At 37.7% G+C, this 22,994-nt stretch overlaps 1 protein-coding gene across 1 annotated transcript; it reads right to left on the bottom strand.

The window, feature by feature from the left end:
- Positions 1 to 7,845: 7,845 nt before the first annotated feature.
- On the bottom strand, positions 7,846 to 19,535 carry LOC135471660 (uncharacterized). The gene is made up of 8 exons (XM_064750971.1): positions 19,164 to 19,535; positions 17,158 to 17,418; positions 14,105 to 14,295; positions 13,638 to 13,888; positions 11,713 to 11,942; positions 9,640 to 9,864; positions 8,652 to 8,774; positions 7,846 to 8,401 (listed from the first exon to the last, which is right to left on the bottom strand). Exons 1-8 carry the CDS (start codon positions 19,174 to 19,176, stop codon positions 8,163 to 8,165), a joined length of 1,533 nt encoding a protein of 510 aa, XP_064607041.1. The 5' UTR covers positions 19,177 to 19,535; the 3' UTR covers positions 7,846 to 8,162.
- Between the last annotated feature and the right edge of the window lie 3,459 nt (positions 19,536 to 22,994).

The raw sequence follows: 22,994 nt of genomic DNA, 5'->3' as shown, positions 1-22,994 counted from the left end.
TCGTGGAAACACGACATATATGTAAACTTTCCTCGCTCAGCAATATTTCGCAAAGCCACAGTTATGTGGTGTATATTCTTTGTCCAAAACCGTCGGCTGAATGTTAACACAAGCTTGTTTATAGTACCAAATCCTGAAAAGAGGGATAAAATTTAAAACATAGTTAACGATTAGAATTAACATTTATTATTTCCAAGAAGATACCCCTATATTTGTCAAACTGAGAAATCTAATATATATAACTCTCAAAATCGATAGTTAATGAGGCACACACTCTCTATCAAGTACAATCACTCCTTGTGGTCTTTGCAGTGTTAAAAGTAACACTTTTATTTTAGGAGCATAAAACATATACTGTCAAAATGGATCTCCTTGAAAATCGTTAGTAATGTACAAACTTTAATATTCCGTCCCCACTGCTGTCCTGTTCAAAAAATCGTCCAGGCCTTTGGAGTATCTGTCCCGTAGCGCAAGAGTACGCAGTAGTTGAATAAAAAAAGCTTACCAACTCTTCTTATCGCCAGTCGCTTTTTCGGGGATAAACTTGGCATGAATTTGACGTTATTCGCTTTCAAAATTCCCAATGGTAACGTGATGATAAGAGCGTCCGTCTTATAGGTCTCGTCGTTTCTGCATTTTATGACTACGCGTTTGTTTTCTCGAACATTCACTTCGGTTACTTCCTGGTCCAGAAGGATATTTAGTGAAGGTTCCGACGAAGACTTCTTGACAATTCTAAATAACAGAAATGGCATCATATGTCATATGACATAGGCAATATTTACAAAAAAAATTAATTGTTTTAAAATACAGACATTATATAACATTCGCATACCAGCACTTATCGGTTTAAATAACACCCTGATAATAATAATTTTTCACTGGTCAATGATTTTTCAAGTAGAGTGTGAATTTAAGTCCGGCTAAAAAAAGAAAAAAGGTTTATATTTTCCATTCCGGCTTATTATGATCAGGTTTTCAGAAATTAGATAAAATCATGAAACTTGGCAAATAGCTTACCTGTCTACCATCTTGCTGTAACCAAGCGCTGATATTTTTTCAGAATTTTTGGCTTGATCATTATCGTGTCCAGCATGTATATACTTGGTGCTGATACTGTTTATGGGGGATCCGAAGTTAAACTCTCATAGAGACACAAATGTTTGCGAGAGAGGATCACCAATTAACAGGGATTGCTTCGTTTTTCTCAGAGCCTGATGCACGGATATGTCTGTAATCAGCTTTGACGAAAGGTTCACAACAGCCTCAAAAGCCTGAGTACAAATGAGAAATTGGATGAGAACAGCTTTGAAAGAGAGAAAATCGACAAACGTACAGGTAAGGTTGTCAAAAATGTGGTGAACGTATTGCTGGGGATGGTTACGCTTGTAGTTGTGAACAGTGGCGTACCTTATTCACTTTCATCGAAGCTGCATCTACCCTGGCCTTTGAATATGTCATAGAATCGTTGCCTCTAATTGCAAGTGACACCTTTCTGTTGAAATCAAACATGGGAAGGTTATATTCTCTGTGCAATTTGACCACTGAGTTCCTTTCGTCTGCGTAGCGAATAAAACTCGCTCCCATGTCAACTTCGGGCCCTGTTAAAGAGAAAATAGCCACAGCAGTGAAGTCCACTTGATTTATTTATTTCATTCATTGACGATAGCGGTCAGGTTTATGGTGGGGGGGGGAAACCTGATTTCCCGGGGAACACCACCGAACCTTGGCAAGTTATACCGATGAACTTCCCCACATCTGACATACAAATATGCACATCATTTCAAGACATGAGGCCTTCAACGAACGACAGGCGGCGTCGTCGACCGCTAATTGTACCGCTAATTGCACCTGGAATTGAACTAACAGCGACCGCTTGCTATACCTTTCTATAGCAACGTAGCCACTTGGCCGAGGAACACCTAGAATTGAACTTCTAACGACCGATTGCTATACCTTTCTATAGCAACGTAGCCACTAGGCCACGGAGGTCCCCTACCTGACTCTGATACTCATATACTGGAAACACAAAGTAGAACTAGAACTATATGCAGTTATACGGCTCCAAAGCTGTCTGTACACACAGTCTTTAGCTTCCACCTTCTAAAACTTTGCACTTTCTCCACCACAGACCGTTCAAATCTATCAGTTCTGTGTCTTCTGAATAGATCCCTTGTTTGTCTAATGCAAGCAAAAATACAGACGTAATACATATTAGACAATAAACTCTCCGAAGTAGTGAATTGCATATTCCTTGTGGAAACCACGTCTCGTGTTTTCAAAGGAAACAAAACTATTTCAGCAATACCCGGAATCACGATCTCCCACAAATGAACCATATTGTTCATTTTTAAATCCGAAATGAATTTGGTAAGAATGGTAAGGAGTAAACTGGATTTGAATCCCAGGCTGATAGGACTGGTAGTCTGGTGCCTAATGATTTCATAATAATTGAAGAAAAAAAAATAGAACAAAGATTGGCAGGAATCAACTGGATGTGAATTGGTGATTAGTGGAGGCAGTGTTCACTGGGCCGACGGTAAAAGGCATTGAAAAGAAAAGAAAAAAAAATCTTTCAAGTAGCAGTGCTGGGCCACGTATATAGAGAGATTATTCCTTCGATGTACTATTCCTGTCGCCCGACGGAATTAGAATAGATGACCTCTAGCCTGCAATCTACAGTGAACGGGTTCCATGCAGTCTAGCACGAAGCTCTCATGTTATTTGAATGGGATGTTTTGTCAATGTTCGTATGTATGTACGCTGCTGGGTTTTACGTCATACTTCATATTTTTGATGTTTTTGGTCATAATCAGATAACTATAACAAATACAAAAATAATTCTTACAGATTTGTAATCCTGACGTCAAGGAATACTAGACAGTGTGTTTATTTAATAAATTTAAGCAGTTTTTAGACTTGACCTTCTTTGAAGCTAATTTCATTGATCACTCACAGAACAACTTGCATACCAAACAAAACGTTTTTGGGCAATATAAGTACGGCGATGCACCTAAAACTTGAAATTTCATCTAAAAATCAGTAGCCGTTTTACGGCAAATGAAGTATAGCAATAAAATTCAAAATGGCTGCTAAATCACGTGGCTGGCTAAAGAGCACAATACGCCAAAAGCTCCTTCATACCTTCGTTATTAAAAGTGCCAAGATTGTTTTCACTACCTTTACCGGTTTTGGAGAAATTTTAAGAGCTGACTATGAATAAAAATAACAGGTTTTTAAACGCATTTTCATGCCAAAACTTTCAGTCGTAGTTCTGAGGTCCTGTATTCAAAGATGAAGACCAATTTTCAGCTTCATAGCTATTACGGTGTCCGGTCACGTGACATTTGAAAAATGATACTGAAATTAGCTTTAACTGCAATGTAAGGAAAACCTGTACAGTGTAGGAAAAAAACTCAAACCACGGTTGTCTTCAGCAGGTCAAATTACATCTAATTGCTATCTTGCTTTTTCAAAATTCAGTAACATCTCATAACGTGGTTAAAACGACCAATAGAGATCTTCCACCTTTCTCGACCGATTTGCATAAAATTTCCAATCTTGATACCTCCAGTAGACATGTACATGCGTATCAGTTTTCAGTGCAACTGGATCATCGGTTCTGGAGAAGAAGTTTTTCTTATTTTTTCATATTCCTCAAATTTGACCGATAAATCGTTCACTGGTGGGTAAAGTTTTTTACTCCAGGAGGTAGCCCAAATGATTTGATAATGAACTTCTAAATAAAGTTAACAGCTGTGATACACTGTATTCTCGCAAAACGATCAAAAACAGTTGTCAGAGAAGAAGAAAAATCTGTAGCAAGAACAATATTCCTCAAAGCAAAACTTGGAAAGCATAGTAATCTAATTGAGAACAAGAATCTTCTAAGCGAAGCTTGGAAGCCTAAATATAACTGGTGATGGTCATACATTTATGAGTTATCATACATATATTCTTCATCAGAGGTGGATAATTTTTTACAACGAAAATCTAGTCAAATGGGTGCGATAGCTTCAATGACAAGGACTTCGAACTGACTATTCAATCTGCAGTGAAGACTTAAGTTTACAGAAGTAAAGTTTTTCAAAGAATATGCAGTTATGTACAGAAAAGAAGACAAAATTTGAGAACGCCAATCCAATACAACGAATATAATATTGTAACATTTTGATCAAGTGACACATCCAGACACCAGACACCTGTAAATTTTGCTTTCATCAAACCCCGAATGTAGCAAAGGAAGGGTCAGCGTAGGGAAAGTACGAAGTTGGAAAACAATTTAAAAGGTTTACAGCTCCCTGTCGTACATGTACGTTGAATTCAGATGAGGTAAGATGAGAAACCCCCGTATTTCTTTAAATTAATTCATTTCACTGAAGTAAGCCATTTTAATCAAATTCCTTTTCATTTTGGAAAGAAATATAGCAGAAAATGCACAAGCGTTCAGAAAGTTAGAAGACTGTGGTTGCATGCGAATAAGACACAGACAGTTGTTTACAACTTAAAAGACTGGATATAATAGGCGTGAACATCCACTTCAACAATTTTCAAAGAGAATTGTTTTTTTTAGTTACAGTAGATTTGACAATTACCGTCATCTAAACAATACATTCTTTATTCGGGGAAACACTTCCTCGGCTAAAAAGTGCATATGCCTTCGGGCGTTGAACCTCAGGATCGCAAAGTAAACAAAACATCAATTTCGCTTCATGGAAATTACCACAATTTATAGATCAGCAGTACATTTAGCACATATTTATTCATTTATGTACTTGGAATGGTCTATTGCTATATTCAAGATTTTTCAATTATACGTTGGCAATAAGTATTATGGATAGAGGAAACTGGAGCGCTCGGTGTAAACCACCGACCTTCGCCAAGCTACTGACGAACTTTTCCACACGTGAGGTACAGATAGGCACATCATAGCGATGGAAAGGCTTTGGACCACTAGAACATGGTCATTCTGGATAGATATTCAGAAAAATTCTTCCTCAACAACAGACTGTGCCTAACAGTGCTTGAGAAAAATAATTAGATTCTGCCTTTCCCCCCTGACTAAAAACAATGAAGCCTAAAAATGACTTTTTTCAATGTATAGAAGCAAAGAAAATATTCCATCCTTCACCTTTACAGTAAATTTACATAAATCTACTCGGAGTTCAGTAGAAAAGAGCAGCGTTTAGGTTTGTTTGCCTAGTTCACTTTCGAGCGTCCACATTGAATCACAGCACAATTGAATGACGTCGTATGATCGAAGCCAGTTTCCACTTGTTTGGGTGCGGAATTAAGACAGTTAAATTGTATCAGATTAGTAGTATAAGGTACAATGGTTGCCTCCAGGAAGTACCTGATGTTAAACCTGCTCATGGTCTTATGAGTGAGATATTCTTGAGTACGGCGTAAAACTCCAATTGAACAAACACCTAGAAATAAGCAAGATTGTTACTTTTACGCATCCCGTTGGACAAATTTGCTCTTACAGTTCGTATAGGAGCCTTTTTGACTATATGAGCGGTCGAGGGTGGTCATATCTTTGTTTGCTCAGTTAAAACAAACCACCGTTGTATAGACGTGAAAAATAACTACGCGTGGCGTTTAGCAACAATGGGTCAATTAACCAATTAATGATTCATCACTGAAAAACGTAATCTCTTAGTTTTAACAGAAAATCTGTAGTCTGAGTGATGGTAGAAGGACTTCTGTTATTGCAGCAGATCTGTTAAATAATACACCTATTCTATTAATTCTAATGATTCTATTAGACTACGGTATATTACGTTTAAGATGACACAGTATTATGTTATATTAACAGAATACATTCTACATCACATTCAACAGGCTTTCTGTTAAATTACAAATTAATTTTTTGAGTGTATGAATTTATAAAAACCGAATGCGGTTGTTATAGCCCATTTAAGGTCACTATAACACATTTGCGGAAATGTATTTCCTCATTTTTCATCATGACATAATAAAATTGTAATAATTTACCGGTTGCGTTATGAAAATTTTCAGTATTTGTCCATATCCTTCCTCCGTAACGATTGGGTCTTGCTTCCAAGACGGTCACTTTGTACTGTCCAGCATCGGTCAGTGCTCTGGCAGCGGCCAGTCCAGACGCCCCTGCACCAATCACTATAACTTCCTCAACGCTCTGAACGTTGTAAGCGCCAAACGACACCAATAAGAACAACGACAACATTTCTTGTGGAACTTGTAACTTGAACCTTCTCTGAATACTGTCCTTGGAACTGTAAGGATATATAAAGTTTTTCCTCTATATAACATTTCAAAAATGTTTGTCCCTGTGTTTGATGATTCAGTTGTTGCATGCTGACTTTTAGGCACACAGTATTGCGTATTGCGTACAATGCTTATATTAACACGCCATGCCTGAGGGTATGTCTGAATCCGTTAGCTAAGACTTATATACACACGCACACTCACTGTACAATGTTTGTACTTATATTAAATAAGACAACACGCAACAAAAGCAATGAAAAACCTTGGAACACGCTGTTTCAGTGTAGCATGAAGCATCAGTATATTGTACATTTTATATTGAGATGTATTCATTTTAAACAAGACCAGCCTTGAAGAATCAGCTAATAAGTGTTACAAACGCACCTGACAACGTTGTTGAGTCGAGTTAATATAATGTAAAATGCGTGTGGCGTGGCCAGTATTTATGTAGATTTCATTTCGACTGAATTTCCAAGTCCTCATTTTGGCCGTAGAATTTATAAAACGATTTCCAGTTGAAGGATGACGTATACATCACCTAACATTGTTGGACATTTTGGTAAATAAAAATACATATCTTAGGACTTACCTTTCCGCTGTAGACTCGTATTATCTGGATAATTTTCAAACTTTTTCCTATCACCTGTCATTGTATTTACCATGGTCTTTTTGTTAATCATCTTTTAACAGATTTGTCATCCAGACAACGGAAATACATTTTCATTCTGACCTCAACAATTCCGGGGAAAGTGCCATTGCGCTTAAAATGAGAGAGCTACCATACTTAATCCGCTGAGATGTTAATAATTTTAAATCTACATTTTACGTTTGTTACCAAAATTGGGTAATAAATTTCAAATAAATCCACTTATGAATAAGCATACATAAACGGCAACAAATATATACAATAGTTTTTGCGTAGTTTGTAGTTTCGTTTTGCCTTTCGTTTTGTTGTTCCCATGTATATTCAAATATTGCTGTCGGGAGACCATGGCATTCACTGAGTGTGTGGTACTTTCCTTAGCAGAAAGACACGCATCATCGTTTCTCATGGCGTCACTGACCATCGGGTATTGCATCAAAATGTGCGGCGATAATCGACATTCCAAAGGTACGTTGCTTTCCGCCAAATGCGAACCGTATATAACGTACGACTTGATGATCGTAGTATATACTCTGTTTCGTGTCACGATCGAACACTGGCGGATGTTGCACGTGGCAAAAGGGTTAGAATTACTTTGATAACTTTAAGCTTGTGAGCTCTACCCTTCATAGAATAATACAATTGCTTTAAAGTTAGCATTTTCAACATGACAGATGGTGGCGTGTCAACTAACACATATATGTATCTTATGAACTTGAAGAGAAACAAGACGATGGCAAAAACGGACTATACATGTCCCTGTATGACATGTAATAATCTAGTTTCACGCACTTGAAACTTGCGCTTGGAGAGAAATACAACATATAGCGCTTATACATGCTCATATATATCATATATACCTGGTGGGTACCTTTTTCACCAAATTTAAAGGCGCTTTGCAATAGATGACACTGCATGTTGACAGATTTTTCAGATTTGTTTTTTATTTCCTCTGTTTTATATTTCTACATCTTTAAAAATAGGCATATACACCGTGCAAACACTGCTTAACGATGATGCATGGTGTAGACATGACTGATCTGCCTAATGCAGATAATACAATGTTCAGTACCTGTAGAGTTGTGCTTTACATCGCTGTTACATTATCATTTTTGTAATGTATGAAATTTGACTCTCAATATTATACAACAACATCGACTACAAAATCTGATATAAATGCCAGAGATTAGTATATCTGAGAATATATCTCGCTTACAACAGAATTAATACATATGCAGGGGCCACATTAAACCGGATTTATAGAAATAATTTATAGCCTGATATGGAAGACAGACAGAAATAGAGAGAATAAAATTACAAAACTAGATAACACGTTCACTGGGGCAGTATTAGCTGAGTTTAAGTATGATTCTACTTCTTTCGCAGCTTTTCTGCCTGTGTCTATAGCCGTCTGGACGGTGCCATACTGTTTGGTTCGTGTGTGCTCGCCAGCGAAGAACAATGGTGGTTCGGCTTCCCCGAGAATGTCCCAGTCTCCCTTCTTTATTCCTGATAACACCACATAAAACACAAAAATGAATCGTCCACAATACACATCTTCATGACATAAATATTTCGAATTTATCTCCTAACTACAATATTACTCTGGTTCATTATGATACACTATGTTTCATCTAATAATAATTAGAGTCTGTCTGCCTCTGTTGCTGTCAATTCGGAGAGCAATTTCATATTAGCAATCATTAATGATATCACATCGTGGATTAAGTAGGCTGGTTACAAAGTGTCGGACACTTACCTACAGCTGGGAACGAATATGATCCTCTGGAAAACCGATCTTTCTTCCACCTCGTGCGAGACATTTTCACAACACTTACTGGGTCTAAGGCTGTACCAAAAGCAGTGCGCAGACGACTTAGAGCTGAAAAATAAAGTCAAGTAAGGGAACTTATGTATGATAAGTTGATGATAAGTGCCGGAAAAAATACTAATGATTGTGAAAATGTAATTGAAAATAGTGAAAGCTATCTTCATTTTTCTTTTTTCCTTCTTTCTTTCTGTTGTCTATTATTTTTTTCGTATCGCTGTATATGATCAGATGGTGAATATATGCCTAATCAAGAATCAGCCTGTACTAAATGATCATCCTGTTTTCCACTGAATTGACATATTTATTCTAATCAAATAGGTAAATGACTTTAACGTCAAGTAGTGAACAAACTACTGTTTGGCTACTAAAAGCGCCATTTATACCTTAGCATATTATTAAAATTCTTCTCAAGATAATAAAAGTTTTAATTTTCTAGGATAAAGTCAGATCAAAGTACCTCATTAAGGGCTGTTAAGGCATGACCTTATAAGACAAACATAGTACTGTTTTAAACAGTGACTGGTGTTAGGCCCTATGAAGGGCTAACCCCTAAAATCCACTACAAGTGCACGCTTTCACATATAGTTGGACCGCTTCGGTGGCCTAATGGTTAACGCGTCCACTAAGAAGTCAGCAGACCCGGAAGCAAAAGGACTAGTTGTCCCGTGTTAATACAATGTGACTGGGTGGAGTGTCATACCTGGTGTGTTCGGCATGGCGCTAGCACTTTGGGGATTAGGAGGTAAAAACACTTTGTTGGCAAATATGGAGAAAGCGCTAGGTTTTCTGACAGTCTGTGTGATAGTTGTATCTAATTCGGCTGAACCTAAGCCTTTATATTTAGATACAAATCCACGATACCAATTTTTTAAGCTAAGGCACACCTACCAAAATGTTCAAGCTGATATGGACTTACCTATGGTTTTAAGCTGGTTGTTACTCATTTTCTCGCTCTGCTCCCCAAAATGGCTGACAGCGTATGCCACTACCACAGGCTTGTTTGCAATGGCGTGAAAACTCGACATAATGCAAAGCTTTCCTCGGTCATCAATATCTCGCACCGCTACAGTTAAGTGCTGCTTGTCTTCTGGCCAAAACCGTTTGTTAAATTCTAACACAACTTTGTTTACCGTACCAAATCCTGGAAAAAGGAAAGCAAATGATACAGACCATTAAGAGGCCATTATACAACTTCAAATGTAGCTGATGTTAAAATCAACACATATTAGCTCTCACTTAACCCATACTGAAAGGAAACAGATATTTTTAACATAATCAGTCAATGGAGTAAGGTATATCAGCAAAACAAAAGGTAAATTAGATGTATGTGGTTCAGTTTCAACAATGAAGCAATAAAAAACTCAAGAGGGCCATGTTTCATTTACCAGAGATGAATCTTGAATTCACATTTAGTAACGTAATAAATACAGACTGTCCTCACAAAGATTTAAAGGAGATAAGTTCACCATTTATTGCCCAGTGTCCACTTCACCGTTTCATTAACGTTATAAAACAACAAGGCTGTCTATAGTTTTTAAAGGTTGCCATTCATGAGAAGATTCGTTGTTGATTTAATTTGCTGGAATATCTCAATAACGGCTGAGATGAAAAGGTTAGTCGTAATTAATTCCCATATGACCGAATCGGTGAAAGAAATGAATCCACCTTCGTTGGATTTGAAGGAGACAACTGATAGTCCTGTTGGCACTTATTATTTTGACCTATATCTGTACAAAGACGACCAAGGTCTTCTCTCACGAAGCGTTTGTGAGAAAAGAACAATTTCACTTCTGTAATTTCAAATTATAACTATTTTGATTTTAATATACTAAATTGTCCTGCAAATGGAGTATGTGTATCCTGCCTTGTACTATTTGTTAGGGCTTATGTATTTTGTGATGATTTTAATCTACGTCACTGGTTACCATTGATTAAATAACTAGTGAGTCAATATACTTTATCAAACGCCTTCACTGCAGGTTTATCCAATTTTACATTGAGCCTCTTGTTTACAACTTGTAGACAAAGCGTCCAGAACCTCAGAATCTTTCTCATGTACATCTGTCTAATTCCGATTAATCTGGGGCTAGGAAATTATAAACGTCGATGCATATTTATTAAATCAACATGAAGCTTATATGTAGTTTTGCAAATTAAGAGCGGCTGATGTATACCAGCGTATTTGGATTTGACATGGAAATTATCTACAGAATGCGAGTTTGAAATCTGACTTGGATGTCACGCCTATAGACTATAGATTCTTAGACTTCTTAGATTCTTCCCTGCATCACTCTCTTCTCTGCCTCTCTCTCACATGTTACCAGCGTTATTTACTATCAGTGTATTATTTCTTTACATATAACTTTAGGAGCTGGTGTTACAGAATATTTTAGAAATGCTGCTATCAAGTACCCGGACATAATCACCATCAAGTTAGATCTTTTTGATTGGAACGGAATGCATTTGTATTAGTTAGGTTCAGCGATTGTACGCCAAATAAGGCATCACTGCTTTGCTCATTATAGCAAATTATGCCAGCTCTCTAATACATATTTTGCAGGGTGCCCGATGAAGTGCCGTTGTTTAGCCGCCCAGAACTTTAAGGGCACAAACTATTTACCACTATACATCTATAGCTTACTCCACGAAAGGGAGCTGGTTTTATAGGTTGTGTTGGAAATGGGTTTTGTGATTATCGACCGAAAACGTCCATCCCAGCGTTGTCTACGAGTAACATGTAGGAATGTCGGTCTTTGACGCTAACATTTTTTGGTTCAAATTTCGTGGATTAAACAAACAGTGTCTCCTCTGAACCCCCAACAATCACCCGAGCGATTCTTTTCATTAGTAAAAACAATGGGCAAAGATGTTTCATACATTGCCCGTCAGAGTACTCCAGATAGTCTATATACACAAAGTTGGCAGAAACACGATGTTCTAGAAAGAGGAAACCTCAGTGTACATGTCGCCAAACAAAAGACAAACTTACCAACTCTCTTTATTGCCTTCCGCTTTTTTGTCGATAAATCCGGTGTGAATTTGACGCCATTCGCTTTCAAAACCCCCAATGGTAATGTCACGATTACAACGTCCGCCTTGTATGTTTCATTGTTTCTGCATTTAATGACCACGCGTTTGTCTTCTTGAACATTCACTTTGGTTACTTCCTGGCCTAAGATGATATTTAGAGGAGTGTCAGCTGGAGAATTCTGGACGATCCTAAAACACAGACACACAGAAAGAAGTGTTACCCGGAATGAATTGTTTATACATGTAGAAACTCTAAATGTAGTTTCGCGACCAGGATTAGCACATCGATCCTTAACCTTTAAACACATTTCGAACGCTGCAAGGCAACTACTCAAAGCAATGACCATAAGCTCTCTTCTACTTTCTCAAAGAACTACATGCATGCTTTAGACTAATGATGATGACGGTAATGGATATAAGATTGCTTTATATTTTCTGGTTTGCTCATTAGTATTTATTTATTTATTTATTTATCTGATTGGTGTTGTACGTAGTCCTCATAAATATTTTACTTATATTACACCGCCCAAGCAATGCCCTCTTTGCTGCCAGCATTATGATGAGAGGAAATCAGGTAGAGCCCGGGGGAAACCCACGACCATCCGCAGGTTGCTGGCATATCTTCCCTCGTACGGCCGGAGAGGAAGCCAGCATGAGCTGGACTTGAACTCACAGAGCCTGCTATAGAACGACCACCTGCAAGTTACTTTCATACTTGTATATCAGTAAAGTATAGATTCTGAAAACAAATGCCTGAAAATTCAACGACATAAATATTTTGTTTTATTTTTTATTGAATTCTATCTAAGTTATAAATGTTGTGGCTGGAGTCAAAAACTTTCTGAGAGGTAAAAGTTGCCAACACCCTTAATGTGGCTTATTATGAAATTTGAATTGGATGTCACGCATATGCCTAAAACATCGACTGCCTTCTCTCCATCATTTCAGCTCTTGGTTGTTTCTCTCTTAGAAGCAACAAGCTTTATTTTCCATTTATATGTTATTTCTGCCATTTTCCTTTGGGGACTGTTTTGATAATGAGTCTTGTGGTCATGGACTTGGAATGACTGTTTATGATTTACGGGTAGCATACGAACGTTGGAGTTGGCGCTTAGATTTGTAAACGGTGCATTCTTTGATGGCAGTACATATATAAATCGTGTTTGGTTCTTCCGTACACAATTACGTATATATCACTGCCAGCATGTGCTATAAATAATACTATACTCATCAAGGAGAAAAAAAGATGTTCAGAATCTTTAATTTTTACTGACACCAGCTCCCCATAAAACAAAGCCGGCTGTATGTAATAGATTAAGAACTCACCCATCGTTTTCCATAATTTCAATTTGTAGTCGACAAGAATATTTAGATTCTAAAAAAAGATAATTGTTCAAGTTATGTAAGTTCCTGTAGATTACAGTACCATTAGTATGTGTACCTAATTCATTGGCATGTGCAAAACGCTCCGGAGCTAATTCTTTCATATTTGTGTTATCTTACCTGAAGAAATGGGCGTTCTAAGCATCATTTCCCCCCTCACCAATACTTATCTTAATATAAATTAAAAAAGCATTGTAGAAATTCCAGATTAAAACCATGATTTGTGACTTGATATTTCCGATAACGCCACCCCTCTCCACAACACACCCTTCCGCAAATTTTGATTAGACGGGTAAAGAGACTTATTTTGTCTAGGCTTTCTATGTGCATATACATATAATACGTTCTTCGTTTATATATACTGTGCCAATTTCTTAAAGGTGATACGTTATCACCGCAGCGTCAGTAATTATATGCAGAATGGTTCCATGAAAATACACAAGTGATTTATTCAGTGCACTTGAAGTGACATGGGCTTCATCAACTTTTCCATTAACTTACCTGTCTAACATCTTGCTGTAACCAAGCGCTGGTATTTTTTCAGAGTCATTTGGAACATCCGCGTACCCTGCATTTATATACTTGGTGCTAACATTGTTTATGGCAGTTCCGTAGTTAAACTCTTCAACAGCCACAAATGTTTGCGAGAGAGGATCGTCAATTAACTGGGACTGATTCAGTTGTCTCAGAGCTGCGTATATGGAAATGTCTTTCTTCAGTTTTGACGAGAGGACTGCAACATCTTCGAAAGCCTGGATACAAATGGTAAATTGGGTGAGCACAGCTTTGAAAATATGATAAACGTACAGGTAAGACTGAAAATCAAAATGCGAAAACTGAAATATTCTGGATATTCTTACGCCACGATGTGGTTAAAAATATTGTCGAAGTGGCTTTAAGCCATGATTATTCATTCATTCCTGGATATATTAGTTGACATAATTGACTTTGTTTGTTAATTGGCTTACCTTATCGACCTTCATTCCAGCTGCATCTATCCTGGTCTGTGTGTATGGCCTAGAATCCCTTTCTCGTACTACAATTAATCCGTTTGCATTCATTTCCAGCATCGGTAGGTTAAATTTTCTGTGAAGTTTGACAACAGAATTCGTATCGTCTGGATGATGAATGTAGCTAGCTCCCATGTCAACTTCCGGACCTGGGAAACAAACAAGTGGTAGACTCAGTGAGCTCCCTTTGATAATCTTATTGGAATCCTGTATTCAACAACAAATGCATTGTTGCTCTAGAGAGAATTGCGGTTTTCAGTATTCTGTAGGACAAGATGGTGGTGAAGGACAGAATTACACCGGATTTCTGTAAAATAACCAATGCGAAAAGTATTCGGTAAATTCGAAATGATATTTATGTCTACACTGATGATAGCAATCAGCCACAAAACACGACATCCCACTTAAGCCGACAAATTTTGAAATTTTGAGCTTTCATCACAGCCAAGGACACCTCCTTAGCACAAATACGTAGTATAACTTTCAGCCTGTCGCCGGCAAAAATCGGCGGAGCATATATATTTACCCGCTTAATTCAAATGTTAGGCTATTTAATTTACGGACCTAAAATCACAGAACAATAACGAACGTTTTGACCCTGTGATTATACTAGTACAGTTCACGCCAAGCTTGATATGCCGCATGTTTAGAAGGAATTTTACAGCCATCGTGGCTCTCACAGCTAACTTAATAAAATAGTTCCACTTTTGAGAAGTCACTCCCGTCCAAATAGGTAAGACATACATGTAAATGTGGATGTGCTGATCAGCGCTTGAGTTGACATTAAGTTGAGAGATCGCAAATTTGAGGGCGAACAGCAAATCTACAGGCTGGTCGGGTTGCATCCCATTGAGTGGAATCCCTCAAAGAAAGTTTGTTCACTCAAAAATCAATCTGTTGGTTTTAACAGAAAGTCTGTTGTCTGAGTAATGCTAGAATGTATTCAGCTGTTGCAACAGATTATTCTGTTAAATATGACACACATATTCTATTAATTCAACGAAAAGATTCTATCAGACTAACTGTATATTGCGTTCAATATGACACAGTATTATGTTATAATATATAATAATATTATATTATTATTACAGAATATAGTCTAGCATCACACAGGCAACAGACTCTCTGTTAAAATTAAAAGATTAATTTTAGTGTGAGTGTAGATTTGATGAACGGTCAATACCACAAGCAGAATTATTGAATGAATGGATTTTCTCATGAGTCCTTACCAAATGTATTAGGTTAAGGATGTGAGCTTTGCACAGGAAGGTATATATTGTACACTGTCAAGTGCCCCAATGGTGAGGGCATGTCTCTCGTGGCCTATGCGCTTTCTAACTTCCGGTCTCTGATCGAGTTCTCATTTGGGTTGGTAGGCTTTGGCAAATATTTTGTCAGGGTTTTCCAAACGTTGGTTTCTCACCTTCTATACGGGTAAATTCGTTTTGGTACGTTTTTCACAAACCGGTTCTCAAAACCAGAAAACTAAGAATAACTCACTTTAAAGGCTGCCTAATGACCCCACCTTTATTCTTAAGATTGACGAGCCAATTGAAATAAAACAAGAAAAACCCAATGCCTCTTAAATATGTTGCAATTGCTGGTGGGTATGCACAAATGAAATATATTGTGTCGACAACCTGGCCTGTAAACGCTCTCGAATATAATTTTGTGTGAACTAGGTATACTTTGATCATATTATTTTTAGTTATAGACACCTAAAGTAAGGTATTACGTGTATGTTTCTACATATCTGATACGTGTAGTGGACATACATCTTAACTTAATGTGGTGCAGATTGATTGTATTCAAAATTCGCACAGGGGTAAAACCGATTACACGTGAAGACTATGCGTAGACATTATAAAATCGTCTGCCCGATACTCTGGATTTACTTGTGATTTATATCTTAAGACAAATTGCATGGTCTGAACGCGGTTTATGAGACAGAGTCGTTTTATTTTTATTCCATAAATATTCTTGAATATTTATGTAAATTATAATGTTTTTTTTCCCCAGCATATTCAGAGTTGAGGCCAGTTTATGTTAATAATTCTGATAATTAGTCACCATGTGGGATCGTAGCACATGGCCTTTAGGTAAGGCATAGGTCAAATGTGACCTTACCGTACTATAAGTTTCCCTATATGCATGAATTCAGAACGCAGCTTATCGCTACCTAAGTACAGGTCATCGCAACATATACTAAAGTTAAAGAGCAACCATGATTTATGGTTTAACAAGATGACCTAGAGCTGCATTGTTCCTTTCGTGCAGGTGTTCTGTATATTCTACATGCACTATCTTCTACCCACCTCTTCCCACGTTCATACCGCATACACGAAACAGCAAATGCAGCCGTTTAACCTCCTCCGCAGTACTTGTCTGAATTTATGCAAGTTGGATTTTAACTAAAGGTATACCAAGACAACACTGCGAAACCCGCAATAACTTAAGTGTGACATTTTTGGGAAGGTTGAGGCTACACACATACATATCTATATTAAAACTATTCTCGCCTGTCCAAAACGGTATATTGCCTTTGTGCACGCCGTTGTTATTCTACAGCTTATTTATGACACATGTATTTAGAAATGCTAATGAGCATTTTCTCCATCATGGTGGAGTGGGCCATTCTCAATTAACCAGCTGCACAGCTCTATAGCAGGTGCCAGTGAATTCATGTATCAGAGCCTGTTTGACTCTTGGCAGTCGTATAATGTTTGGTGCTGACATGGAAGATAATAGTATTCAGCAGATGGTAAATGGGAGAACGGATTATTTCTCCTTCATATATTTAACAGTGAAGTTTTCAAAATCCGAAACAAAGAACTAGACAATTTTCCTTGATGTATCAGTCGTCTCTGGTTAATCGTTGTGAAAGCGTGGTATACTACCTCATTTCATGTCTTGTGCAGGTTTTTGCCAGTTCCCAGTGATGTTTATTTGCCGGAGTACTTGGAAATACATGTAGCACACTTCCTGTTGGTAGTATTATAAATCTGATTTACCTGTGGTGTTTTGAAAATTTTCTGCGTTTGTCCATATTCTTCCCCCGTATCGATTGGGTCTGGCTTCCAAGACGGTCACTTTGTACTGTCCAGCGTCGGTCAGTGCTCTGGCAGCGGCCAGTCCGGACGCTCCGGCACCAATCACTATAACTTCATCAACGCTCTGAACCTTGTAAGCGCCAAACGACACCAACAAGAACAACGACAACATTTTCTTGTGCAATGCACGGCGTAAACCTTCTTTCCCGGCTGCCTTCAAAACTGCAATGAAGCATAAAATTTCATTTTAAAATTTGTATTAAGACGCATGTATATAAAGGTTAATATATATGTATATAAAGGTTAATCGTCATTATGTGAACCGTACGCAGGAACGCCTTCCAGTAGCCTGCGGATGGACATGGGTTTCCCCCAGGCGATGCTCGGTTTCCTCCCACAATAATGCTAAAACAGTGAAAAAAGTGAAATATTCTTTAGTACGGCGTAAATTAGTCAATTAGTTAATCTTTTTTTTATAATCAGACACATACATCAAACACATTTACTGTTAAATTAAAAGAGATCTTTTATGAACTGAGAAAACTAAATTCCTGAAAAGACAGAATTTTCTAATGGGACATTGACAATATTTAAAACCATTTATTTGACTGCTGTCTGACGTCATTCTCGAGAATGCTTTACTTCTCGATGGCGGCATGGGAAGGTCTTTCAGCAATCTGCGGACGGTCGTGGGTTTCTCCCAGGCTCTGCCCGGTTTCTGTTCGCCATATTGCTGGCCGCCGCCGTAGAAGTGAAATATTCTCGAGTACTAATCTTATTAGTGGAAGAGATGTGGTCTTCAACAAACGTAGACACTTCTGTAGACGCTACCGGAAAACTGGAAACTTACTGGAAATTCTATATGCCTGACAACTTCAGAAACAGCTTAGCGAAAGTCGGATTACACCCAAAGATTTAACTTACGGTTAGAATGTGCACTGTGGATGATCCATTTTACGCTATAGTATATATATCTTATTCACTTAGAGGAGAGGGTTCTGTAAACTCCATCAACATTAATACAAATGTACACTCTTCTGCATGCAGATCGACAGTGTTGAGCGTTGTATGCCTTTTGTGATTAGGCCTATAACAAAACAGTACTTTTCTTTCATTGACTGTTTGCACTCACTGTCTTCAAGACAACCATTAGATCCAACACCAAGATGACATGCCGCATTTTATCGTAAATAAAAATATTGACCAAAAAGGATAGCTCAGAGGAAGTTGACTGAAATCTGTTAATTAATAATTTCCACTGCTTATAATCCTGAAAGGTCATTTTAGGCTCTGACACCTGAGCTTCCACACCCAAAAACTACTAAGGATTCAAACAACGATGGGTGAGGTGGCATATATCACCGCATTATATGGTGATGGAAATTTAGTAATGGACATCGGTGACAAAGTTTTTGCTTGAGTAAGAATATAACAGCGCCATGCGTAAATTTGTTATTTTGTTCCTTTATCTTATTTACTAGAGTGATATGAAATTTTGAGAAGTCTTTTCACATAATCTGTTTGAAAGAATTCATGCATAACTCAAATGGGTTGTTACATGAGAAAGCCTTTCAGCCTTAGAAATGTTTCCATAAATGTGAACATAACCACTATCATTGCCGGTTAGTACTAAAAATACAAAAACTTAAAAATCAAAAACACACAAATGACTGTTCCATGCAGTTTTAGGGTTTATGTTGCAAATATAAGATTCCAGTCATTTTGTGAAATAACTCTCGCTGTGAACGCTGCAAATGTCTTATGAAGCCTCTGCTTTTGAGAAATAAGAACGTTCATGCAAATATCTTCCAATGGAAGAGACAAGCTCATTATTGTGGAAATGTATTAAAGACGCTGACAACCGTCATTAAGCGTGAAACGGTATAACCTACTTTTTAAGCATCATATATATTGTAATCAGATCGGAGATCCTAAACCATTGCCCTCTAGGAATCTTGGCAGCTTACCTGTTGGTTGCATGCTCCTTTCCGCACGACTGCTAAACTATCATGTCAAGTTGCCCAGTTCGGTTTCGGACGATACAGTTTTCCAACTACCCTTTACTATCCACGTTCTCATTTGTCTTGAAATCACGGAAGAAGGGTAATTCTCCAGTAAACAAATTCACGGATGTTATCTCCGAACTAGAGAACATGTATATCGAAGGAATCTGTGCAATTCTCCCAAATACCTAAGTTCCTTATAAACTGGTTGCGTTTTGAAGGTACCATACCCTCTACTACACTGTGGTAAGTGTTGATATCTGGTATAGCCTACTGGTGCTCGGTTGAGGAGCCTGTTTGAACGAGCCCCAAGTGGCACTGTGCAGAGACCGTTGCTTTCTCCGGAGTTTTTTTATGGGAGGCTGCTGCACACAATCCTCTGCTGTGAATAACAGAACGTTATTTCAACGCCTCTCCCCATGCCAGTAGAAAAAGGCCTGCATCATGCTTGTCAGCATCAGACGCTGCTCACGGTATACCCAAAGTAATCACTGATTACGGTTCGCAGTGAAGGGTTTGGCGGATGTTATTAATTATAACTCTACGCATCTAGCCAAGATGACGGGAAGTTTGTCGAGAGCAACCTTATATTAGCCGTTTTAGTCTTCCTTGCTGGTGCAAGAGGGGTATAGACCTATATCATGCTATAACATACAGTAGGAATTAATGCTAATAACAGCTTTCGTTACAGGTTTGCAGAACTAAGTCTTTAGCCACATTTATGATTTCCTGGCGATTTGGTTTACTAATGAGGCTTACATGAATACAATGTGAAAAAGGTGCGTTGGCAAATGAGACACTTACAGTATTGCCGACACAGGTGGGATGTTGCTATTTGTTTCCACGTCCGGAATACGTTCAGCATGGACACGTGAATTTCAAACTACATACACATGAGATTTACAGTGGTAGAGTGTTTCGGTGGATGTCTCACGTTATACCACGATAACCGTCACACTCGATATCAAAGGAAGACGATACATATACATGAGAAAAAAACCAGAGCAGCAACGTCAATGTGATAACTGGCAAATGGTCACACGTAACAGGTGAAATACGGACTCTTCTCAGTATACCTCAGTTATAGTTTTATTCTGACTGTTCACGTAAATACATAAATAGTAGCAAATTATACAAGTTTTGCTGAAAAAACGACGTTCAATCTCAAGCAAACAAAAAAAATCGTTTACATTAGTTATTTTATTCTTGTTTAACGCAAGAACTGTTCTGGAAGTATTATTTCCGCAGTACGTGGCCCCCAACCTGTCTGGGGTGTCAGAACACTCTCAGAAATAAAGGTGGTACATAGAACCTTTAAAGGTTCTTCAGCTTATGGATGTGGAGGAATCTTTAAAGGTTCAATATGGAACCATTTGTATATGGATCTATTTGGAACCATTCAAAGATGGTTCTATGTAGAATCATTTGTTTCCAAATGGTTCTACGTAGAGCCATATCTAGACGGTGCCATATAGAACCATCTTACACTGGTGAAACACCCTCTGACGGACAAAAGATAGACTTTAAAATACACCTGAACCATATGTCACTAAGTTAATGAAACATAACTAGATGTTATAGGGTAGAATGCAGTGCATTCGCGCTAAAAGAAAACTGTACAATTTAAGAACAAAATATATAACTAACTGTGCCACTATGCCTGGTCAAAAAAAGACAACAATATAAAAGTACAATAGGTAGACACTTATATCAGTCATTAAGTCTTATCAGCCACACGTGGATGGTTTAAAAACAAATTGACCTGAATGTATGTACAACAGTCACTATGGTTCAGTCATAAAACAGGACTACAATTTAAAAACAACGTAGGTTTACTTTTATACTGAGCATACCGTGTCTTAACAAAAACTAGATTACGATTTAAAATACAGAGATCGACGTAATCCATTTAAGTTATGTTGTCACTATCAGTCACAAGTTGATAAGGATTTAAAACATTAAAGTCAACATACCTCATCACCCAAATGCTAGACAACAATTTAAAATAGTATTCAACTGCATTCATGTTAAACCTAAACAGAAACTATGATTTAGAAACAGTACACATCTAATAATCATCAATTGGTACCACTGTGGTTACACAAAAGACAAATCTAAAACTAAGCATGGTACCAATATATTGTCATAAGGCAAAAACATAACAGACAAAATCAAAACCTTCAGAAAAAAAATGATATCACTTTCATGGATCACATTTTACCACTAGATTAGCCATTAATATCACAAGCTGATAGCATAAGTGTTGGTAAAAGGTAGATTGAAATTTACTATGCTTTTTTACTATGCATATCCTCACTAAAAGCTATCACCGCTTTGTACTACAAATTTTCCTTCTTCACTAAATGCACAGACTTGCAGGACCAGTACCAGTCTGTTCATTTCATCAGAAAACAAAATACGTTTGTAATAAAAACTATGCTATCAAATCAGGTAACACATCACGAGTAATTACCAGATAAGGAATGGCTGGACAATCTAAAAAAAAAATCAGGCGTAATGTTACTGGCACACGGCATTGTACGCTCTTTTCAAAGCTACTGGTGTGGGCTTGGAGGGCTTTAGGTTAAAAACATACTGCTCAAGAAACAGCAGTGTTTTTTCAATCAGTGTGGGTATTTAACTCCAAATATATATTTCAGTGAAAACACCGCACTCAGTGCAAGGTAAACATCTGCGCTACTGTCCTCCTTCGTAATTTGATGTCCGTCTAGATGGACTAACAACCTTTCAGCTGTGAGTGAATTTTCATTCAAACATCCACAGACAGACACTGAAAGTGTTGGAATATCTGGAATCCGTTAAAAAGAACATAAATGAATATAAAGACATTGGAAAGTTCTAAGCTTTTTAGAAGGTAATAAACACATTATTAAAGTTCACTGAACAATCCAAGTCTTAGAGAATTGTCAGAAAAGTTTCCGTAAGTATTAACCTGCCCCCCAGTATACAATTCCATACAATGTGAAATATCAAGTCTTAGAGAATAGTCAGAAAAGCTTCCGTAAGTTTTGACCTGCCCCGCAGTATACACTTCCATGCAATGTGAAATTTAAATACTCATTTTGTCAGTAACCAACAGAAATGACAGGTCTTCCTTGAAAAGTGACGGCAACAACAAAATAGCTGCTCCCAACTGAGGCCCTGAATTTATGAAAGAAAAACCATTAATATAAATATTAATCAGCAAGAAAGACACAATTGCTCATCACCAAATACATCAACTAAATACTGGACTGATACAATGATAGCTGTGGAAAGTACATCTACATTCCTCTCAGGTGTAGATTTACTTTTTTTTATTTATTTATTTATTTATTTGGTGTTTTTCGTGTTTTACGCCGTACTAAGGAATATTTCACTTATACGACGGCGGTCAGCATTATGGTGGGAGTAAACCGGGCAGAGCCCGGGGGAAACCCACAATCGTCTGCACGTTGCTGGAAGATCTTTCCGCGTACGGCCGGAGAGGAAGCCAGCATGAGCTGAACTTAAACTCATAGCGACAGTATTAGTGAGAAGCTCCTGGGTCATTGCGCTGCGCTGGCGTGCTAATCCCCTCGGCCACGGAAACCGGTTTACCTTTATAGTATGTAATTTTAATATTCAAAATATGACCACAACAACATATTATTTGGTCGAAAATAGATAAAATATCACGAAACTTTAATGGACATATTTATTAAATGACGAAACCACGTATCAAGCATTTTGACTGATTTATTTATTTGATTGGTGTTTTACGCCGTACTCAAAAATATTTCACTTATTCGTCGG

The sequence above is a fragment of the Liolophura sinensis genome, chromosome 7 (assembly GCF_032854445.1).
Source record: "Liolophura sinensis isolate JHLJ2023 chromosome 7, CUHK_Ljap_v2, whole genome shotgun sequence".
In the NCBI taxonomy this organism is placed as follows: Eukaryota; Metazoa; Mollusca; class Polyplacophora; order Chitonida; family Chitonidae; genus Liolophura; species Liolophura sinensis.
Note: the sequence above shows the minus strand (reverse complement) of the source record. Positions and strands in the feature narration are given on the sequence as shown.

Excerpts from the sequence above, each read along its gene's own strand:
- LOC135471660 (XM_064750971.1), bottom strand. Across the intron at positions 9,865-11,712 it reads GAAGGCAATAAAGAGAGTTG|GATTTGGTACGGTAAACAAA; the intron begins GTAAGTTTGTCT and ends TCCTTTTTCCAG. Across the intron at positions 8,402-8,651 it reads ATATTCGTTCCCAGCTGTAG|GAATAAAGAAGGGAGACTGG; the intron begins GTAAGTGTCCGA and ends TGGTGTTATCAG.